Source organism: Lichenostomus cassidix, chromosome 2, assembly GCF_008360975.1.
Source record: "Lichenostomus cassidix isolate B80296 chromosome 2, HeHo_3.0, whole genome shotgun sequence".
Taxonomy (NCBI): domain Eukaryota; kingdom Metazoa; phylum Chordata; class Aves; order Passeriformes; family Meliphagidae; genus Lichenostomus; species Lichenostomus cassidix.
The window spans coordinates 91073392-91095495 of NC_139482.1; the positions used below are offsets into that span (position 1 = coordinate 91073392).

The following is a 22104-nucleotide window of genomic DNA, read 5'->3' on the forward strand; positions in this document are numbered from 1 at the left end:
AAGAATCATTTGTTCATGTCATTATCTTTGTCTATTGAAATATGATACATTTTATACTAAAAGAAACAAATTTTTAAGTGGGAACAAGTGGTTCATGTGCAAATACTGCCCCAAATCCAAACAATATCAACAAATGTCATTAAAACATTCCAAGAAACCCCTCTTTGACTTCAGACCAACATATACAATTTTAAGACAAGTGAGTTATTTTTAGAAGTTCTGAACAACTGAAAATAGGGAAATCTATTTTAGTTACCTTCTTATCCTTAAATTGTGTGTGAAGGCACCAGTGCCAGTTCATAATTTTAACACAGTAAAAATGTGTGTTTCATAATCATATAATCAAGTGTAACACAGAAAATGTGGGATGATTACATTAAAAAGCTTTATTTCACAGAGCGGTTTATGGCATCTGGAACTCATTTACATTTGAGTGATAGCAACCTTTTCTTCCCCTCCCATTTCAAGCATCTTGTAGTAACAAATTTCAATTGCATTTTTTCTTTTTCTGCCTTGCCTTAACACAGACAATTCCCCCGTCCCGTTTTTCTCCTAATGAAAGTGATCCTGTAGTAAATAGGAATCTGAAAATTATGTGTTCTATATGCAAAAGGTGAGTCACCAGTCTGCTCTTTCAGTTGGCTGAGCTGACCCACTTTCCGGGCTCGCACATGTTGGACTTAGCAATGCCCCAAGCAAGGCTAAGCCCAGGAAAAGGGAAGGGGGGAGAGTAATGCCAGTGCTCTGCTGCCACTCAACACATGGCTGCTCAAAGAGCTCCTTGAACAGGCGAGCACGGAAGCACGAAGGTGGCAGCCACCCCTGCAGCCCATTGCCCAGCTGACATTTAGTCCACCGGTGTGTTCTGCCTACGAAAGGGCACTGTCCCTCTCCACGCTGCATGGCAGCACTGTGGTACCCACCACAACCACCACTGGCCTCCTCCTGGGACACCTAGTGATGGGTAAGGATGGTTTGACCCATGCTTGGCATCCTTTCTGGTGGTATTTTACCCATGAAGAGGCAGCCTCCCAAACAAGGGTTTCTGGTTGCAAAGAAGAAGATTAGGTCTCTCATACACCAGTGGACCATAGGATGAAGGGAACTCTTCTTCTATCTCATTTCTAGCACATATGTTTGAAAGAAGATGTCTCCTGATGGATATGATACTTAACTGTTTCTGAATGGGTTTCCTCCTTTTCCTCCCAGCATAGAGGCATTCCCCAGGAGGAATCATTGCTTTGACACTGAAAAACAAAAGGAATAGGTTTCTTAGTTCAGAAGTTTCTGTGTTTCAGAGTGCTGTACAAAATGACAACATTGAGAAAGTTACAAGGAAAATGTTTGTTTCTTGAGTGTGACATTCAACAATACTAAAAAGCACAGTGGCATTAGTTAAGATAGAAGCTTACGGCTTATTCCAATTTCCTACCCTAATACTATTAGAATATTGATGTTTATGTTCCATTTTCATTTTTTTAAGTTAAGCATACTATGCATGCTATAAAATGGGTATAAAATACATCCTGTTTACTGGATGTCCAATTTTTTTTCTCTTCTAAGCTCAGTTCTAAATTCATCTAAACAAATAAGAATGAATAATATTACCTGTCTTCTGCAAGGAGGATTTCACAGCTTTTAAAATACACAGGAATATTATGTCCATTACTGACATTGTGACTAGTAGGTTTCAATTATTCAAATCAGCATTTTTCCAGATCTTCACATCCTCATTTTCAAAGGCTGGAAATATAGCTGTTGGTAGCTCAAGATGTGACACACAGTTTTGTGGTTAGCAGTAGAACCCAATGCAGTGCTGACTGAGGTGACAATTCTCACACAAAACTTAGTCCTATTGATTTGTTTGAGTATGTTAGCCTTAGAGATATTGCAAGCTCGGAAACAAGTCTTTGCATTCAGTCTGTTTAAATTGTCTGGAGATTAGCTGAATATCAAAGTCTCTTGATTTTCTGTCTGAAAGAATATTTTAGTCATGCTGAGTGCTGGTAAACAGTGGGTGCATGCTGCCAGAGAGGTTAGTATATCTCAAGAGTAATTGCTGCTTTGTGTAAGATATAAAATTAAAGGGAATTTCTACGTCACTGAATCAAATCCCATGTTGATGAATATGTCTGTCATGTAAAGAAAATAATAAACTTACTGAGCTTAAATTAAAAACTGTTTAGAAGAGTTTTCTTTTTCATTGAAAGACAGCTTTCTGATTACTAGAAACCTTTCACCTTCCAGCTTAAATTTGTTCATGGTCATTTTATGCCCATTTGTTCTTCTGCCAACATTGTCTTTTAGTTTAAATAGCTCTTCCTCCTCCATTGTGTTTACTCATTGGCATATTTTTAAATATCACTCATATCTTCAGTCAGCCTTCATTTTTCTATTCTGGGACAACCCAAGCTCTTTTATTGCCCTCTCATGTTACAAACTGTTTTTTCTTCCTATCATTTTCAGGGAACGGAATTGTGCACAGTTTATTAAGCAAAACCTAAAATGTATTTCATACATGCAAGCACAGCATCCTTTGCTAAATTGAGATACCTTAGGTCTAGTGTGTTTCCCTCATCTGGAAAATCAGTTATTGTGTCAACAGACAGCTGCCAGGTTACTTTGTCAAAATCATTTAACTCTACATTCCATTTTTACTCCAAATAACCACAGCTTGTATTGGTTCTTTCTTTGAGAATGCATTCTGAAATGATGCATAATATATGGATCAGACAAGTTGTCTTCTCTCAAACATAGGTTATGGCGGAAACACCAGTCATTCTCCAGCTGGTGCAGTGTCAGGCAAAAAGTTCTTCCAGAAACAGAACCATTTTTTTCACTATTACTGGGATGATTTTATGTGATGTCAGATGGGTGAACTGCCTGTCCAAAGCTGATGAGGGATATGATGCAGTGCAATAAACACTGTTGCAGGTTAAAATTATGCCACAGCTGTTGCTTATATAAAACCTTCTTGCCACCTTCCAAGACCTTATTAAATTAGTTTAATCTGCTCGTTCTTTTTTTTATTTTAACAGTCTGCCAGTTTTTAAGATTACATCTACCCTCATAGGTTTCCTACTTCAGTGGGAAGCTAAATGGTGTGGAGATGCCAAAAGAACTGCATTTTATTCTGAGACCTTGCACTAAAAATATTTTCTTTATATTTGTGGTGGATTGACACTGTCTGGATGCCACTTACCCACCAAAGCCATTCTATCACTCCCCTCCTCAGCAGGACAAAGGAGAGAAAATATAATAAAAGGCTCATGGGTTGAGATAAGGAAAGGGAGAGATCCCTCACCAGTTACCGTCATGGACAAAGCAGACTGAACTTGGGGAAATTAGTTTAATTTATTACAAATAAAATCAGAGCAGGATAATGAGAAATAAACCCAAATCTCAAAAATACCTTCCCCACACCCCTCCCTTCTTCCAGGGCTCAACTTCACTGCATTTTCTCTATCTCCTCCCCCTGCAGCAACACAGGGGGACAGGGAATGGAGGCTGTGGTCAGTTCATCACACTCTGTCTCTGCCACTCCTTCCTCCTCAGGGGGAGGACTCCCCACACTCTCCCATGCACTTCTCCAACACGAGTCCTTCCCACGGGCTGCAGTTCTTCACAGACTGCTCCAGCATGGGTCCCTCCCATGGGGTCCAGTCCGTGAGGAACAGGCTGCTGCAGCATGGGTGCTCCTTGGGACCACAAGTCCTGCCAGCAAACCTGCTCCTGTGTGAGCTCCTCTCTCCATGGGTCCACAGGTCCTGCCAGGAGCCCATGGGGTCACAGCTCCTTCAGGCATCCACCTGTTCTGGAGTGGGGTCCTCCATGGGCTGCAGGGGACCCAGAGCACCTCCTCCCACTCCTTCTTCACTGACGCTGAGGTCTGCAAGGCTGCTGCTCTCACATGCTCTACTCCTCTCTCTGGCTGCAGTTGCAGTTGTGCAGGCTCTTTTTTCCCTTCTTAAATACGTTATCCCAAAGGCGCTGCCATCATTGCTGATGGCCTCGACTTTGGCCAGCAGCAGGTCTGTCGTGGACCTACTGGATACAGGGGAAGCTCCCAGCAGCTTCTCACAGAAGCCACTCCTGTAGACCCCCACCACCAAACCCTTGCCATGCAAACCCCATTCAATATTGTAATACTTTTGTGTTCTGAGTCTTTCCTGTCCATAATATGAATCTGTGACTCATAGTTCATGTTTCAAAACACTGTCACATGCTAGACTTCCCTTCTCTTGCCTTCATGAGCAAAGTTAAAAGGAGGAGAGAGACTTGAAGAGCATAATTCAACTGAAAACTGAAAGTTTAGAGTTCATTCAATTTCCCAAAAGGGCGACTTTGTTTTAAAACCCATTCTGGATCAGTTGATTAATATGTGGCAGCAAATAGAAATAACAAAAAAGACCTCAGTATTCAAACTGAAAACCAGGAAATAAATAGCAAACAATATGGGCAAGAATTTATGGAGTGCAAAATGCCAGTTAGGAAAGATAAAAGCCCAAAGCAAAATTCAAAAGTTGCAATGCTAAAGACAACAAATAGTGTGCTTTTTAGAAGACTGTTATGAAGAAAATAATTCTAAAAAGTGTGTATAGTTCTAATTAGATGGAGATGGCTTTATGTTAAAACTGCCTGAAAGGTGAGAGTGCTCAAAAAAGTTATTTCCAGTCTCTGAAAAGAAGGAGAATCATGTACTCCCATCGAACAAAAAGTAGCCATGCACTCTTCAAGCTTTCTACAGGAACTTTCTACAGAATTAGGACAAAGGGTTACCACAGCAACATGATATGAAGCACTGCCCCAGCAACTGAACACCAACATCTTAGATACACATACAGCCAAGAGGTGCTTCTGCCACTACCACCAATGTCAATAGTAGCAAGTGGTTAAAATGAGTCTGAGAGTGCATGGACAGGAATAAAGACAAAGTCAGAAGGTTCATGGCTAGTGGTCCTAAAAAAAGTCTCAGAACAGCACCTGAATTTGTTGAGCTGCACAGATCCATAAATCATGAAAACATTTCTTTTAGAATGGAACTGGAGAAGAGCAGATATGCACAGTCCTACCTGGACCGTGTTTTCTTCTGATCACCTGTGAGCTCTGCTCTCCACCCCTGGGACAGAACAGCCCATCTCCCCCACTGAAGGAGGCTGGGGGCTCCTTCCCTGGCCAGCCCACCAGTCTCGTGTGGATGAGAAACAAGTAAGAAGTTGGGTGGACAGCGCTCATCTGCTCAGAGCAATTATGCTCTTTTCTTTCTCTTTCACCCTCTAATGTTTGACAGTCCTCACATTCTCTCCACATGTTTGAGGTAGGATGAACACGAACCCAAAGAAGCAATCTTCCACCACTCCAGAAGCAGGAAAGGGGGCTTACAAGCTTGAGGAGCTTCAGGAGGAGGAGAGCTGGGACTGAAAGGAACAGAATTAATAGAAAAGGGTAGATGTGGACAATAGTCATTCACCTCTGTCAGTGGCTTGTAATCACTATTGAAATTAAGTCACAATGAATCTCTGAACACAGGGGAAAGCCAAAGGACTGAAAGACAGCTGCTAGAGGATAATACGCAGAGAAGGGAAACATAAGGATCCAGCTATCCAGTGGATGGCAGGATTGACATCCATCCCAAGAAAAATACCAGAAAAGCTGATAAGAAAGATGAACAACATCTGTTAGCAGAATTCTATGGAATATCATTGTCTTTGGACTTAAACTCAGGGAGGCTTCCCAAAGAAACTTCTCACTGAGAAGTTATCACCTCTAGCTGACAGAGGAGTTCACTTGTATTAGTAACTAACTTAAGTTAGCAGCACAACATTCTGCTTTTAAAAAGCTACAACAAAGTATTACAGTGCGCAGTTTCCACAACTAAATAATCTGTCAAGCGAAAGAATTTAAAAAAAAAAAAGTAATCATAGAGAAATCACTGCTAAATAGAAAAGGCTTTATAAAGACCTTACAGACATCAAGGTTCAATACAAACTCATTGGTGATAATATTTGCAAAGTTGGGAAAAATTTACAAGATTGATAAAGAATGCTGAAAACACAGTGAAACAGAAAAATCTGGAGTGACCAGTAGGCTGTTTCTCTTTATCCACAATGCATTTTAATACAGCCAAATGCAAACACTTGCATCTCAAAATAGGGAATGCATGTCATTGTTACTGAATAGGGACTGCATCCTGAAATGTGAGTGATTCTTGAAAGGAATTTGGGATCAAAGTGAAAAATGAATACAATCCATAGTTGGAGCTGCCAGGAAGCAGCTAATGCAGATGCTAAGCTAAGTGAAATGGTTTTACATCTGTTTAAAGATATGATAAGACTGATGTTGGAACAGTGTGTACAATTCCCATGTAAGTGTTTTTCAAGTAATGTTAGAAATTGGTAAGAGTGAGGAAAGGAGCTAAAATAAATACTTGCAGGCATAGAAAAAAAAATTTAGGTGACTTGAGTAAAGTGCAGTACTTCCAGGGGAAGATATAAGTACTGAATTATTTTAATCTGAAACACAGCAAGCACTTAGAAATTGAAGCTGAAGCCAGATACATCCAAATAAGAAATAAGGCATTAATCTGTAACATAATGAACATTTAAACACTGGGACAAGGTACAAAGGATTTAATGGATCCTGTTGTCTTGAAACCACTACTAGATGCCTTTTTGTAATGTGCACTTTACCCTAACAGAAATTATACGTAAATTAAATAGAAACAGTTGAACTGAATGCAGGCATACTCAGGGAAAAAAAAATATTTGGTAGCTATAGGAGGTCAGATTACATTATCCAATGATCTCTCCTTTCACTAAATTTTATGAATCATTTCCTGCCTGAATGTAATCACATACCATGCATTCAATGCCTGAAGTACAAGGGCTGTGCAGACCGCAGCTTCAAAGCAGCACGGGTTTTAAAGAGGGATACTGGGAGTGAGGTGTGCTCATCCCTACCATGCCGTGGTATCACTGTTAATTTCACCAGCAAAGCAAGAAGGGGATGTGGCTCCAGGTGTGGCTTGGCTTTTCACAGTACAATGTGTTTCCTCCTTGGGAGCAGCAACTCTGGAAAAAGATTTCCATTCATGATGGCTCATCAACAGGACAGAAATCTACCTGCCTGCTGTCACTAAATTAATTGTGGTTAGCACATTGTGCCGAGTTTTCTGCTTCTAATGAGTGGCCACATCTTAGGAGGAAATATGATAACATGATGAAAATATGATCCTTGTAAATAGCATGTTTCTCACTGAAGCAGCCCCACTTAAAAAATAACTGGAGCAAAGAATGAATTAGGATTGTAAAAATGAGCCCCACAGTCACAGTGCAGGAGCTCAAACTGTTTGGGTTATCATGAAGAACAGCAACAGAGAACTTCTGCACAATAAGTAACTACATTACGTAGGGAACAAACATTTCGTGACAAGGAACAAACATTACGTGCAAGATCCAATTTACTGAACTTGAGGCTAATTAAATTCAAATTACAGATAATTTATTATGAAAATAATTTACCCAGTGCTGTAGAGGATTCTCCATCACTAAGCTTTTATTCATCAAAAACTTTTTCATAACAAAACTGATAGACCTGTGTGGTAAGAATTTGTTTAAGGATGTCTGTTGGTCCACTTATACATGAGATTGAAACAGAGTGGCTCTTTCTGGCCCTAAAATTCTCTTTTCTGCCTCAATTATTTCTCCCGTGAAAAGCAGAAGGCTACTTCTCAAACATGAAGAGTTGTTAGAAGACTAAAAAAAATATACATAATCCTTGATTTACAGAGGGTGTTCTACAAGTACCAGGGATCATATGTTTTCTGACAAACATGCATAAAACCTCTCTTTAATTTCCTTTGAAAAAATGTGTACAAATTTGGCTATGTTTACAGCTTATGGAAAAAAATCCAGCCTGTGTGTGCTTGGAAGACTTTGTTGTGGTCTGACAGTTATCTGCAGCTTCTGCCTGAGCCGAGCACGCATCATCCATCCCCTTCATTCCTCCTACAGGCATCTGCACTGTGCATATGCATCCCCATGTGCCTTACATGCCTCCCCTCGGAGCAGCAAAGGCAGCCCTAGACTTTCCCTCTTGCTGTTCCTCTCCCCATCCCAGTGGCTCTCTCTGCTCCAGCCAGAAAAAAAGAACTCCAAATGTAAGGCACTGGAGCAAGGGAAGGCCATGGGAAGGACTGAAGCAGACTGGGACAAGGCAGGGAGGGATTAGAAGCAGAAGGCTTGTAGTCCTGACTCTCAGCATCCCTGAGACCTGCAGACAGATGCTGTGCTTCGAAACACTCCAGAAAGAGACCATTCGGCAGTACTGCTTCTGAATTATCATTAGGAATTCAAAATAACCATTGAAAATTTGGGGGCTTTGCCAGAAATTAGGCTGCCAGCACCTCCTTACTGCAGTCTGCCTTCCAGGTCTCCTGCAGGCTCCTTTGCCTTCGCTGCCTGCTTTATGAGAAATCTGAGCACACGGAGCAAGACTCCTGCCCCACTTGGAGAGCTTAGGGAAGAAACTGGGGCTGCACAGGGGCTGCAAGAATTGGGGCTGCGTGAGGCAAGGCACACAACTACAGCCTGTGACATCAGAGGCACCAGCCCTCGTTTTCTGGGAGCCTTGGTCTGTTCTAAAAGAGACGAGCACTCAGTATTGCAGCTGGAGGCAGCCAGCACTGAGCTCTGAAGGAGCGAGCACCAAAGGCTGCATCTTCTGGAAAATCATCTCCTGAGTGTCTGGCATTGAGTAAATGACAATAAGTATTTCAGATTTATCGCTACTAATAAGACCATGTGTCTCGGCAGTATAATAAAGATTAATTCAGCCGTGGTTTTGATGTACTTAAATACTAAAGTCACAATTATCACCAAACAGACACTGAAAAAATTAAAAGCACTGTGTTTGCACAGAACTCAAACAGTGCATTGTACAGAGCTAGGACTGCGAGGTGAATGAGGATAATAAAAACAAAATATGTAACTTCTCTTTTGGCATGAGATTAAGTTTAGTGCCTTTCCACATAGGTGAGGAATTTAAAAGCTTGGAATTGCTGTGCTTAGATGTCATTTTTAATCTAAATATTTTATGAATTTACGTTCATCTTTAAGTCCTGGGTTTCCTAATTTGTAAGTGCTTGACTTTAAATCACAGCAGCTCTTTGCTACAGGATGGGTAGGTAGCTACATTCTTCTTCTTTAGCAGAACAATAATTTCAATCGTTATTCTTCCTTCACAAACAACTTCATCAGGGGACTAAATTGTCTCATCAGCCCTTCTTTCTTTATATGTTTATGTAAGAAAGCCTGAAATTAAGTTCAAGGACGCTTCTTTTGAGCTTGGAGGATGTAAATAAATAACTTCTTAAAAAAGCTTAGATGCAGTTTTGTTGGGTTTTTTTCAAGTGATGTTTGAAAAATACAGCTGTTTTTAGAACTTCTAACATGCACTGTGTCACTTGAGGAAGGATACACACGGTAGCACATATAAAAACATACCAAGAAAAATAAGATTGGGCATATCTCTGGTACAATACTTTGTAGGCAGTAGAGTGGTATCTCTTTCTACCAGGCTTGACTTTGGTCCTCCATTGTCTTTACCACAGACCTTTTGAGGAAAATAAGGGGTTGCCACAGCAGCTGGACTTCCCATTGGAAGGTGTGAGCAGTAATGGAAAGTTTTGCTACAGCTGGGACATTTAGGATATTGTTTGAACCATATGGATTATTTGATGATTAACAAGACAGCCAATCTCGCATTGCAATCTTGCCCTCAGAAGGGATATTAGCATAGCATGTTACACTTTTAAACTCTCAGGAACATAATATCTTTAAGATCTCTGTCCCTCTGTTCTGTTTGCTGGAACCTGACTAACAGGTCACAAGAAAAGCAGACGTTGCAAAAGCATAAGCATCATTTCCATAGCAAATCTGACTGAAACCAGTGAGATAGGTCAATGAAATATTTCTACCACGAATGTGCAGTGTAACAAAGCCTCGGCTCCACTGGTCTTCTAGTCTTCTAGCTGGTTCAGGCTTTGGGAGCAGTTTTATGCTGGCAACACAGAGCTCAGTACAAGTGAACAGCCCAAGCATACTTGTTAACTGTATATGTAATTTCTCAGACAGGTTCTCCACAGATTTAGCTCTGTGCTGTCATGATCAGGCTGCTAGAGCTAATTAGTTATTCAGGTTTATGCAATTCATTAGCATGTCTTCAATTTTAAGGGAAGGATAAACATCTTTAGATAAAAAACGATAACGGCATCAACTTGAATGAATTGTGTAGCATTTTTTTCACAAGACACGTGTGGCTGTGCATTGACTGCCTATTAGATTGTTTTATCCTCATGCCCCACTCCCCTGCTCCACCATAAGGTGGTGTATGCTCCAGCACCCACACACCACTGTGATGGTGTAAATTAGGCATGTTGCTTTGAGCCACAGAACCAGCCACAGAATGCAAATGTAGTTAAGGACTGGTCCTCCAAACCCTCTTTTAAGTTCACTGGCATTCCTAGTGTTATTCTCCCAACCACCTATGTTTTAATACCCTGCTTGTCATTTCATCAGCTGTCTGAGGTTTGGGGATCTCTTTGAAATACTAGAACAATGATCTTTGATAAGACTGTTTACGACCCTGCATCCACAAGGCTAGACCAGAAGCTGTACTGAGTTGTACAGGTTGTACTGAGTTTGTGTGGCCAGGTTTTGGTAGCCGGGGGGCTACAGGAGTGGCTTCTGTGAGAAGATGCCAGAAGCCTTCCCCATGTCCAACAGAGCCAATGCCAGGCAACTCCAAGGCTGAGCCAATCAGAGATGGTGGTAGAGATGATGGTATGTCTCTGTGACATCATATTTTAGAAGAAAAAGAAAAGTTATTGTTCAGAATAAGTTGCCCTCAGAGAAGAGAGCAATGAGAATATGTGAGAGGAACAGTTCTGCAATTCTGCAGACACCAAGGTCAGTGAAGAAGGTGGAGGAGGTGTTTCAGATGCCAGACCTGAGATTCCCCTTCAGCCCATGATGCAGACCATGGTGAGGTAGTTGTGCCCTTGCAGCCCATGGAGATCCACAGGGATGCAGAGATCCATCTGCAGCCCATGGATGTAAGCTGAGTGGAGACTGTGACCCTGTGGGAAGCCCATGTTGGAGCTGGCTCCTGGCAGGGACCTACAGACCTGTGGCGAGTCATGAGCATCCCATATGGTCCATAGGGGATTCATGCTGGAACAACCTATTCCTGAAGGACTGCACTCTGTGGAAAGGGACCCACATTGGAGCAGTTTGTGAAGAACTGTAGCCTGCAGGAAAGACTCAGGCTGGAGAAGTTCTTGGAAAGCTGTCTCCTGTGGGAAGAGCCCCACCCTGCAGTAGGGGAAGGACTCCTCTTTCTGAGCAGTGGGAGAAACGTCTGATGAACTGACCATAACCACATTCCCTGTCTCCCTGCCTCACTGGGAGGGAGGAGGTGCAGCTGGGAAGCAGGGAGGGATGAGGGGAAGGTGTTTTTTAAGATTTGTTTTACTTCTCATTATCCTGCTCTGATTTGGATTGGTAATAATTTCAATTAATTTAGAGTCTGTTTTGCCCATGACAATAATCAGTGAGTGATCACTCACTGCCCTTAACTCATGAGTCTTTTGTCATACTTTCTCTCCCCTATCCAGCTGTGCTTTTGGTGGGTGCCTGGGTCAGCCAGGGTCAACCCACCACAGTGGTGCAATTTTGGAGTAAAGCAAACAGTGTGATGGGAAACCCTGAGTCATACAAAGGGAGGCTACAGATAGGTTAGACAATAGAATAGATGAGGTAGGACAGAAACGCTAGCAACCTTTTCCAGGAGTTTTCTACTGTAAAGCCAAAAAGGAACTAACTTAAATGGAATTTTCATCAGGAAACAATTGCTTATCAAATTGTGGGAGACTCTCCACAGTAGCCAGTAAGATGATGATGCTCTTCTGCAAGTGGGCCATGATCCAATTCCAAGTCTTTCAAAAGAGTCTGTCACACCATAACTGTTCCCTCACTACCCTGATTTCTGCCTTCTATTCAACAAAAGGCTTCTTAAAATATTTTAGTTGCACTCCAATGCAGAACAAGAGTAAAATACATGACAGGTCATATATTTTGAATATATATATATATATGTATCATATATAATCCATAGGTGTCATATAGTTGCATTTTGCCTGCATCAATAGAGACAGTGTGGAAAGAGACAGAAGTGGCAGCCTTTGGCTCAGAGACACAGCCTGTCCCCAGAGGAGCCTGTGTGACACCAGGATAACACAACACAGCATTTTCCCGAAGAAAACAAGGGAACAAGGCCTGGATGTAAGGACAACAAAATGGGGACTGCTATAAAAGTTATGAAATGTGTGTATGTAGGACTAGGAAGGCAGGGAGGAGAACTAGTAATAAATCTAGATTTAAAATCAGTTTATTGGGGAGATACAATCCTGTTCTTCTCCTGGTTCTGCTCTTCTGTGTTGTTCCTACTCAGTTATTCAGTTGAAGAAAAAGAGTAACTGAGGATGAAATTACAAGAGCCCCACAGCCGAGCTTAGATATCTGAAGACCCAGAGGTAAAAAAATAACCAAAAAAACCCCCAACCAACAAACCAACCAAAAAACCCCAAAACTTTCAGGGAGAAAAAAATATGTTTTTCTCAAAGCTTGAGAATGAAAATGGAAATGCGGAGAAAAATTGAAATGAAACACTGAATATTTTCTCCTGGTTCTCTGAAAGTTATGCTAGCTTGATGCTTAAATTGATGCTGTTATTATTATTACCATTGCAGTTCAACGATTTAAAATGGTTTTGTCACCATTGTAAGAAGCACTTAGTTTGAAAGAAGCAGGTCACAGTTTGGAAACACACACCAAGAGTAGGGCTGCTATGTGAGCTGTCAAGCTTTTGTTCATTTCTCACAAGTCTTCAATTTAATGGAGTACATGAAAGTCAGAATGGAACCTCAAAAGTTCCTGCTCTTTCAGATACCGAATATGAAAACAAAAGTAAAAATCAAACCTGATGTAGTGATTATTCGTTATATAAATACAGCTAAACAAGTTATACTGGTTGAAAGGCTGGCTATTTTTGCCTGCTGTGCTGACAATACACTAATCCAGCACCTTTGTTTGGATAAGTACTAAAATATAGTGCAGGTTCTTAACTACCAATGTATAAGGCTGATGTGAACATCATAAGGTCGAACAAGGGCAAGTGCAAGGTCCTGCACAAGGGTCAGGCAATCCCAAGCACAGGCTGGACAGAAAATGGATTGAGAGCAGCCCTGGGGAGAAGCATTTGGCTCCAGGGAGACCTTACAGCACCCTTCCAGTACCTAAAGAGAGCCTGCCTGGAGGGGCGCTTTTCACAAGAGCACACAGTGATCAGACAAGGGAAAATGGTCTCAACTGAAGGGCAGGTTTTGTTGAAGTGTTAAGAAGAAATTATTTATGGTGAGGGTGGTGAGACACTGGCACAGGTTGCCTGGAGAAGCTGTAGATGTTCCCTCCCTGGAAGAATTCAGGTCCAGGTTGAATGGGGCTCTAAACAAGCTGACATAGCTGAAGGTGTCCCTGCCCATGGCAGTGGGGTAAGAGTTAGAATTTTTAAAGCCTCTTCCAACCCAAACCTCTGTGATCTATGATTCTGTGTTTTCCTCTCCAGAAACATGAATTTCTCCCTCGTAAGCAAAATATTCCCATTATGGTTTTGCTATCTATGGATATACCTACCTTTTTCATTTGTTATTTGACAACTTTTGGAACTTTTAATTGTAAATACTTTTACTGTTTTAGAGATTTGTCCAGAGACCAAAATATGTTTAAATGTATTTTCAAGTTACCCACAGTACTGTTCTCTTCTAACATTATTTATATCTGTTTCTACCCTAAAGTAGCCAATATAAAAAAATTAATTCTCTTTAATAATCCTAGCAGTGTTGTTTTCTATATCCTCACCAAAGTTTTGATCATGCATTTTTAGATTTAAAAATATTAACTTTCATAAACATGTCCTGACTGCAAGTATTTTGCTTTACATAATTAAGGCAATAGGTGGGGGAAAAATTGATCTCTAGCCTTCAAAACTCCCAGAATTTTATTTGTCTCTAAGATAAAAAACCAAACATTTTATCACATTGTTTCCTATCACAATATCACTTGTCATAAAGCATTTGCTACTACCCAAAACCACCTGACACTTATAGAGAAGTCAATATAAGATTAACTGATTCTCATCCACTCCTGAAAAGCAGCAAACAGGCATTTTTCGTGTAGCTAAAATCTTAGGGAATCTCCCCAATTGCAGGGTAGGAGAGAGCTCTTTCATCTGCTTTTATAGCCTGCCTTCCCTCCCCAGTCCCTTAACACCCGTCTATCCCAAGACAGAAAGATTTTGTTAATCATTGCAAATGGGACTGAAAAGACCCTCAAGAGACTGTACAGAACATCATTCCCTGCTTCATACAGAAGCAGCTGTACCAAAACTATTCAGAGGTTGCATATCTGAGAAATGGCTTGTGAGCATGAAAGACTTGTCTGCTTTTTCTAGCTAAATCAATTGATTTAATAAAAAAGTGCCACATCTTTCCAGTCTTTTACATGCTTAGGCCATCATAGCTGTAACAACACAGCTGCTAAACCACTCCTCAAAGATGCTTATACTGAAGAAGTATAGTTTCCATGAGTACCCCAGAGTAGTTTCTATGAGTACGCAGCACTTAACTATCACTAAAATCACATTTTTTTCCTAAACATCTTACACTAGATTTTCCATGCTACAACATATGATTCTACCATAATTTCTTGCCCCAACTGACATGAATCTAAATAACAGTTTTAATTCAACTAACTTTGCAGCTAATCCTATACTACTAATGATTTTTAACTTCTTTCCCTTTATCTTCTTGTCTCTAGCCTAAAGAATTATTCTAATCTTTTCTTGTAGTGATGTTTTTTACACATCTGATCATCCTTTTTGCTCTCCTCTGGGCTTGTAATTCTATCTGCAATTTTTTCTCAAGTATCCTGCTCCCAAATGAGTGCAATACTCTAGCTGAGGACCTACCTGAGCTAAGCAGGACCATCATGTACCTCAGAAAAAACATTTCTATTCTTACACACCATTTTTACAACAGTGCAATGCTACTGACTCATGTTTAGTTTGTGATCCACCAAATTTCCACATCCTTTTCTCCCTGTATTTGAGTACTACATATTCTCCATGCTATATTTGAGCACATGATTTACTACTGACTAAAGATAAACCTTTGCACTAAACCTTATAGACTCATTTCCTGGTTGGTTTTCTGGAAGGTGTAACTGTCAAAAAATCACTCAGAATTTGACTTTTATCTTCCAGAGTGCCTGAAACCTGTTTGGTGACCTCTGCAGGCTGAATGCCCACATGCTCTGACCCCACATTTGAGACGTTCATGAAACAGGGAACAGATCTGACACATTGTGTGGAATCCCAACCCAAATTACAGCCCTCTCAATATATCCCTCCAAAATCTCTAATGTCTATGCTCTTTGCCCACAAAACAACCTCACCAAATTTTGCTTCTCTGTAAATGGCGGGAAACAAGAAGAAAGCAACAAGTTTGTGGAACGATTCCTCATTTGAGGACAAGGAGAGGGAGACTCAATCTGACGAGTGCACTTGGAGTTCTCAGACATCAGAAAAACACATTTTGGAGAAGCAAATCCCTGTGAGAGGCAATGAAGCCAAGGAGAGCTGCTTTCCAAACAGTGCTGCCCTGAGTAAGGTGAGAGCATAATATTTAAAGTTCCAGTGAAGGAAGAAGTTCAGGAGGTTACTTAGCATCAGACTCCCAGGGATCTGTACACTACCAAATGTAGCAAATTGTGCCCAGGAGAGAGACAATGACCCCAAAACTGCCACGTATTCAAGTTCATTCTGTTTCAGCTGAAGTGTTTTATAGAAGAGGGAGAAACCCTCTAATGGTGGTTTTCTACAGTCCTAACAAATGACAGAACTTGATTTTGTGTGACCACATGTTTTCAGCAAGGTAAGCATACTGAAATGACCAACATTCAGCATCAATACTAATACAGTCAAAGAGCAAGGAATAAATATCTAATGTATTTAGTGCATGCACAGATATTGCTGTTGAATACAGAGCAACAGCCCTGGTGCACCAGGCAGCACTGCTGTCACACAACAAACACATGCTTGCAAGCACCATGTTTTGCAGCCTAGCTTCATATGGATTGCATCATGCAAATTATTAGTGTTGCCTGCAGATGCAGCCTTGATTCAAAAGCATAGACAGCATGGTCTAGCCCTCCTACAACAAGTACCTGGGTACAGACTAAATGCTTTGTTCACAAATGCTCACACTGAAGATTTTCCACTGACATAGGCAGCTAAGCACTGCCACCTTGCACAATTTTACACAGCCGTCCTGCACTTGCCCTGTCGCTGCACACCACAAAGCACCTCTTGGAGGGAAAGGTAAGATCCAGAATAAGGTTTCAAAGGTGTAAAACAGATACACCAGATCTCTCGTGATTGTAGTTGCACATCTGTGAACCTGAGGGCTGCACTTGAGAGAACAGATCCTACCTGGTCTATGCTGAAATGGTTGTATCACACACTGGCACAGGGGACCTTGGGCATTCATAAGTATTTGGGGCGCATTTAGTTGGTGTTATGTTGGCATCATTTTGTCCACCCCACCTGTGCAACCCTACAAGTCCATCAATTTGAGTTCTGCAGTTACCTATGACATATTTGACATATTGACAGCAGTACAACACAGACACGACTTGCCATAAAAATCTCAAAGTTCAAGACCGAAGTAAGTTGAATTAAATCCAACATGACTGTGAACAGCTCTGTGGGAGCTCTGGACTGACAGAGACATACTCCTAAAGCATTTCCTTCTCAGGATGTTCATCTGGTTCCTGACTCTCAGTCAAATTCCTTGCAAAGCACCTTGAAATTTTCATTCCTTGTGCAAACCCAAAAGTCACCTTCCTCTTAAAAAGAAAGAAGTGCCTACTTGATACACATTAGGCTTCATATTTGTCATTGTGTCCACCTTCTTTGCTTTGACCCGAAAATGTTTGTAGAAGTTCTAGTCTGCAGTTTCCTAGTAGCAATTTGCATAGATGGCCAATAATGAAACTGTTTCTCTCAAAAGCAGCAGCTCCTGCTTCTGCTAGTCAAGTATGGCTGGATTTATTTATATATATACATATATATATATACATACATATATAGGCATATACCTCTAACGTATAAGTGACCTTTTGCATCAGCTGGTAGCTGACAGGAAATTATTTTCTGGGACAAAGATATTTTTCTGCTTTTCACACCTTGTTGCAGCAGCTCCCTGTTCCAAGCACCAGCAAATGCCAGACCACTGCAAAGTCCCCCTGTCCTGCTTTGCCATGGCCATCACCAGTGACCTGTCACAAACATGGCAGTCAGGCAGTAATTGTGTGGGAATATTCACATTGGCAAACATCTCATTGCCTACCTCAGGGCCAAACTGATACTCTCTGTGCTCTGACTGAACGAGGGCAGCAGGCAGGAGCTGCTTGCTCTCCAGGTAACCCCCTTGAAGTGGGAGCAGGAAGGGTTGAGCAAAATCCCACTTGTGCCATTCAGGCAGATCGGGTGAGCAGCTGATGAATTGTGGTTATCTGAGCTATAGCTTATTCCTCATGGGTAAACCAACTCGAAATGAAAACATCAACACTTCAGCAACAGGTTTGTGTGTGTGGGCATGACTCAAATTAGAAGCAATGTCTGAGTTAGTACTACAGTTATTCCATAGTGAAGACAAGTCCATGTTATCCAACATCCCCTTCCTGGGCTTCAACTTTAATGGTTATTCAAACATTACTGTAAAAAAACGCCCTGGCTGACACTTTCTACCCAAACTTGGCAATTCCTTGAATTTTCCTCCAAAATCTGCTTTGTCCTAGCTGTCTCTGGGCACAAAGAGACACTCCCACATCCTTTACATTCCAGTTGGGGCTAATTGAACTCACATGTCAGCATGAGTCAGCAGTAATTACCAGGAATATTAAGGAAAGATTTGGCACCAGACTTTGATAATTCAATAGCAGAGCCCCCATGTTTAGTGGGGTCTTAGATTGGATCAAACCCCTTAAAAACACGACAGCAAAAGCTCTATCGAGTTCTCTAGTTTCATTCAACGACATATGGGCAGTTCCTGATACCGAAAGTATCTTTACTATATTTTTTGATATACCTACCGAAAGGAAAATCTAATGGAAAAATCATTTCTGACTACTAAATCCTCCTTGCTGGAGTTTAAATCTGTTTATACGCTGAAACCGATGAATCAATATTAGACTGGCTGGCTGGTTTTTGTAAGCACTCGCATTGCAAACAGGGCCTAGAAATGCATTTCCTCCTTACAACTCCTGAGCAGAAATCTGAATCGATGGGAAGTTGAGGTAATAATATACCTCCCCCCTCCCACGGCTCAACTGAAATTAAAATCCTGAAACCACAACAACCTGACTTTTCCATATACGAGTGTTCGTTCCCCACCACTCGTCCCCAGACAGTCCCCCTCCATACACCTTCACCCTACGGACTGCTTAGCCTTGTGCTTGCAGAGCCAGGGGCTGGAGGTGTTTACACACTGGCCCAACGCAGCCCCTAAAATCCTAATCTTCTCCTCGAGACCGAAGAACACCCAAATACACTTTTATGGTAAACTATGGTAAAAAAAATCGGTTGGACCAAACATATACAGATGCAGAGACGCGGTGGATGCGGCAGTGAAAAGTGAGGACTGTCTCAGCCTGTGCTCTGGCAGGGGATGCTGGCAGGAGCAACAGTGTTAAAATCACCATCAAAACCTTAACTGGAAACTCTTTCTGGATCTTAATATCTTCAGTATAAGGTACTTTGTTTTTCACGGAAATAAATTCTTGCTCTTTGTTGCAAATTAACCGAGTGTCTTGCCAGTGAATTTGATCTTGTCAGTCATTAAGTCTCACACTTAAATGAAATTATTTAGTCTTAGCCCTGACTCATAATGCTCTCTACGGTTCATAAATGAGAATTGTTTTATTTTATCTACTACAAACATATGTGCATCAACATTCTTCTCGACAGACTACTTCTGAACCCAACCGGATCATTTAGTTTTATTTTAAGTCAGTCCTGGTTGTCTTTTTGAAACCTCCAACTACCAAACGTCAGGCATATTCTTGGGTTTTTTCTGGTGGGTTCTGTTTCGGTTTTTTTCTGGTTTAATAGTCCACCTCCTAGAAACTCACTAAATGACGCACAAACATTGTTTGTGCCTGCTTTAAAAAAAATAAAAAACTTTTTTATATGATACAACTTGGGTTTATGCTATTTAAATTATTCTTTTAAAAATACATAAAACTTTACCCAAAGACGTACAAAATTGTTGTTTTACTAAACAAAGTAACACGAAGTCAGAAAAAGCACCAGAGCGTTTCCCTCACCGTTTTTTCGCCCTTTGGTATGTCAAACTGAAACACAACAAGAATCCGTAGCTCTGAAGTTATAAAATGCTGAAAATTATTTTCAAGGCAAGTACTGGCTGACCCTTAGGCAAACCCACCGCGTCCAGTTCCAAGCGAGTGCACCTGGAGCTCGAAAGAGGCAATGCGAAACTTTATTTCACTTGTTTTCCCCCCGAAAGGTCTCTCGCAGCGTCAGTGCAAAGGATGTGGCCAAGGTGCCGCAGCAGAGCGGTCCGCCGGCCCGGTTTCAGCCCTCGGGACAGAGAGGCACGGCTCGGGCATCCCCCATCCGAGCGCCGGCCGGCAGCGGCACCCCCGGGGCTCTCTGCCGGGACCTGCGGACCGTCACCGGCGCCCTGCCGCAAGAAGCGCGGCGCGTCCCGTGCGGCTGCGGTCTCAGCGCCGCCGAAACGGGCGGCGGGGCCACCGACACCCCGGGGACACCGAGGGACGAGGTGACCGGAGCCGACCGTCCCCCGGCTCCCCCGCACAGCCCAGGCTGAAGCCTCTCCCGCCCGCCGCCAGCTCTCGGGGTGCAGCGACTTACCCCACGGTCCCCGCCACGACCCGGGGGTGCAAAGTTTCTCCGGGCGAGGAGCAGCCCCCGGCCGCGGCGCAGGGCGGAGGTGCGGGAGCGAGCGGCGGGAGCGGGAGGGCGCCGGGGGTGGGGAGGATGCTCGGGCGCCGCGTCCCTCGTGATCCAGGTGGCGGGCGGGCGGCCGAGGGACGGGGCGAGCCGCCGGCTGCCCGCTCGCACGCGATCCGCCGCCGCCGCGCCCCGCCGGCGCCAGAGGGCGCTGCTGCGGCGGCTCGGCGGCTCCGGGGCCGGGGGCGGGAGAGGGAGCGGAGCGGAGCAGGGCCGGGGCGGCCTGGAGCGCCGGGCTGGAGCGCCGTGTTAGGCGTTCGGCGCTCGGAGCCCGGCCCGGCCCCGCAGCCCCGCCGCGGGATCCAGCGGGAAGCCGGGGGGAGCCGGGGTCCCGCGGTGCGGTGCACCTGCCCGCGCCGCCGCGCAGCCCGGCCGTCCCGAAAACCTGAAAGGGAAAAAGTGCCGTGGGGGTCCTTCGCCGCCTCGGGGGTGTCTGAAAAAGCCTCAATCCTCCCTGCATCGGTGCCTGCAGAGAGGGCTTCTCCGGGGTCGCTGCGCTTTTCCTCTTGCCGGTTCCCGCGGCATCAGCACAGCTCCCTCGGCATCACCGGTGCCTTCAGCGCAGCATCGCGTTCATCGGCTTCTCCTGGAAGCCGAATAGCAGCTAGAATAATTTCTTTAACTAGCAGTGTTTGTTTTATTTCCCCAGAGAGTTTTGCCGATGGATTTCTGGCTGGCACTGGAAGCGTCAGGGGATCCCGGTTAGGCAGCAAGGCCTTTAGCGAGTGGTGTTCGATGCTGGAGTTTGGTAAGTACATAAAGTGGTGCTTGTACGGGAGGCTTAAGGAGAGGACAGACCAGACCAGAGCGGGCTGATGCAGAACGTCCAAGGTAACAAAGTGAAAAACTGTCCTCTCCTTAGTGAGGTGCCAGTCCTTACCAAACCTTGAACCCCCAGCAGGCTTCTGGGACTGGCTGCTGTGGGAACAAGCTGTCTGCTGCTCCTCGGACCTGGACTGCTGAGGTGTTTCCTCAGATGGAGATGCAGTGGCAGGTTCCACCCATCAGACAGCAGTTCCCTGCACCCGCTGCCTTCACCCCAGACTCAGTGCCTCAGCTGGCTGACATATAAATCCACAGACAATCCTTTGAGAAAGGTCAATTACCAAGGTACAGGTGGCAGGAATATAGGTGGGAAAATATTTTTTCTTTCCTATATGTATAATATAGGAAAGCAAAGACTTCTACTTTTGCTAATCATAGAATAGTCTGGGTTGGAAGGGACCTTTAAAGATCATCTAGTTCAACCCTCCTGCAATAGGCAGGAACATCTTCAACTAGATCAATCTGTCCTTGAACATTTCCATGGATGGGGCATCTACCACCTCTCTGGGCAATCTGTTCACAACCCTCATTGTAAAACCCTTTCTTCCTTTCATCTAATCTGAATGACCAAAGAGATGTTTCGTCCACACAAAGCTCTACTCTCAGGCTGCTTGTGGTACAGACTGAATAAATTTGCAGAGCCTGAGCACAAATTTACAGTGGAAAAAAAGGAGAGGAACAGGAGTGCTAGAGAGTACTTGAGCCTTCTCCTGTCTCACCCTGGACAGCAGGTGAGGAGGGTGGCCCCAGCTTGATGGTCAGTCTCCATGGTTGCACTCTTGTGGCTTCCCAGCTTTCCCAGCTCTTCAGAGCTGTCTCTCTGGAGCACCTTACCACCTGACCTCATGATTACCATTAAGTCTTTATCTTGACTGCTCTTGTCTTGCTTTTAGCAGGGGAACTGCATTTTGACATATGGACCCAGGTAATAAACTTCCATCCCTCTGTTGCCTTTGTTGTTCAAGATGAGGAGAAGCCCAGACCCCAGCCCTCCTGTCCTGTGCATAGTGATGGAAGAGTCCAGCTCACAGGAATACTATTGTTTCTGCAAAATAGAACAAGTCAGTGTTGTTGATTGCTCTGTTATATCTTCCCAGACAGAGCCTTGGC

At 43.2% G+C, this 22104-nt stretch overlaps 1 protein-coding gene across 1 annotated transcript in view; it reads right to left on the reverse strand.

Moving 5' to 3' along the window:
- The window catches only part of AHRR (aryl hydrocarbon receptor repressor), an 84258-nt gene extending 63992 nt beyond the window's left edge, over nt 1–20266 (reverse strand). Inside the window, exons 1-2 of the mRNA XM_085052345.1 lie at nt 20071–20266; nt 1176–1247 (exon numbers count right to left, since the gene is read on the reverse strand). Of these exons, the coding sequence (XP_084908471.1) occupies nt 1176–1237 (62 nt within the window). The 5' untranslated portion in view covers nt 1238–1247; nt 20071–20266. The remainder of the gene's footprint in view (nt 1–1175; nt 1248–20070) is intronic.
- Nucleotides 20267–22104: the final 1838 nt, after the last annotated feature.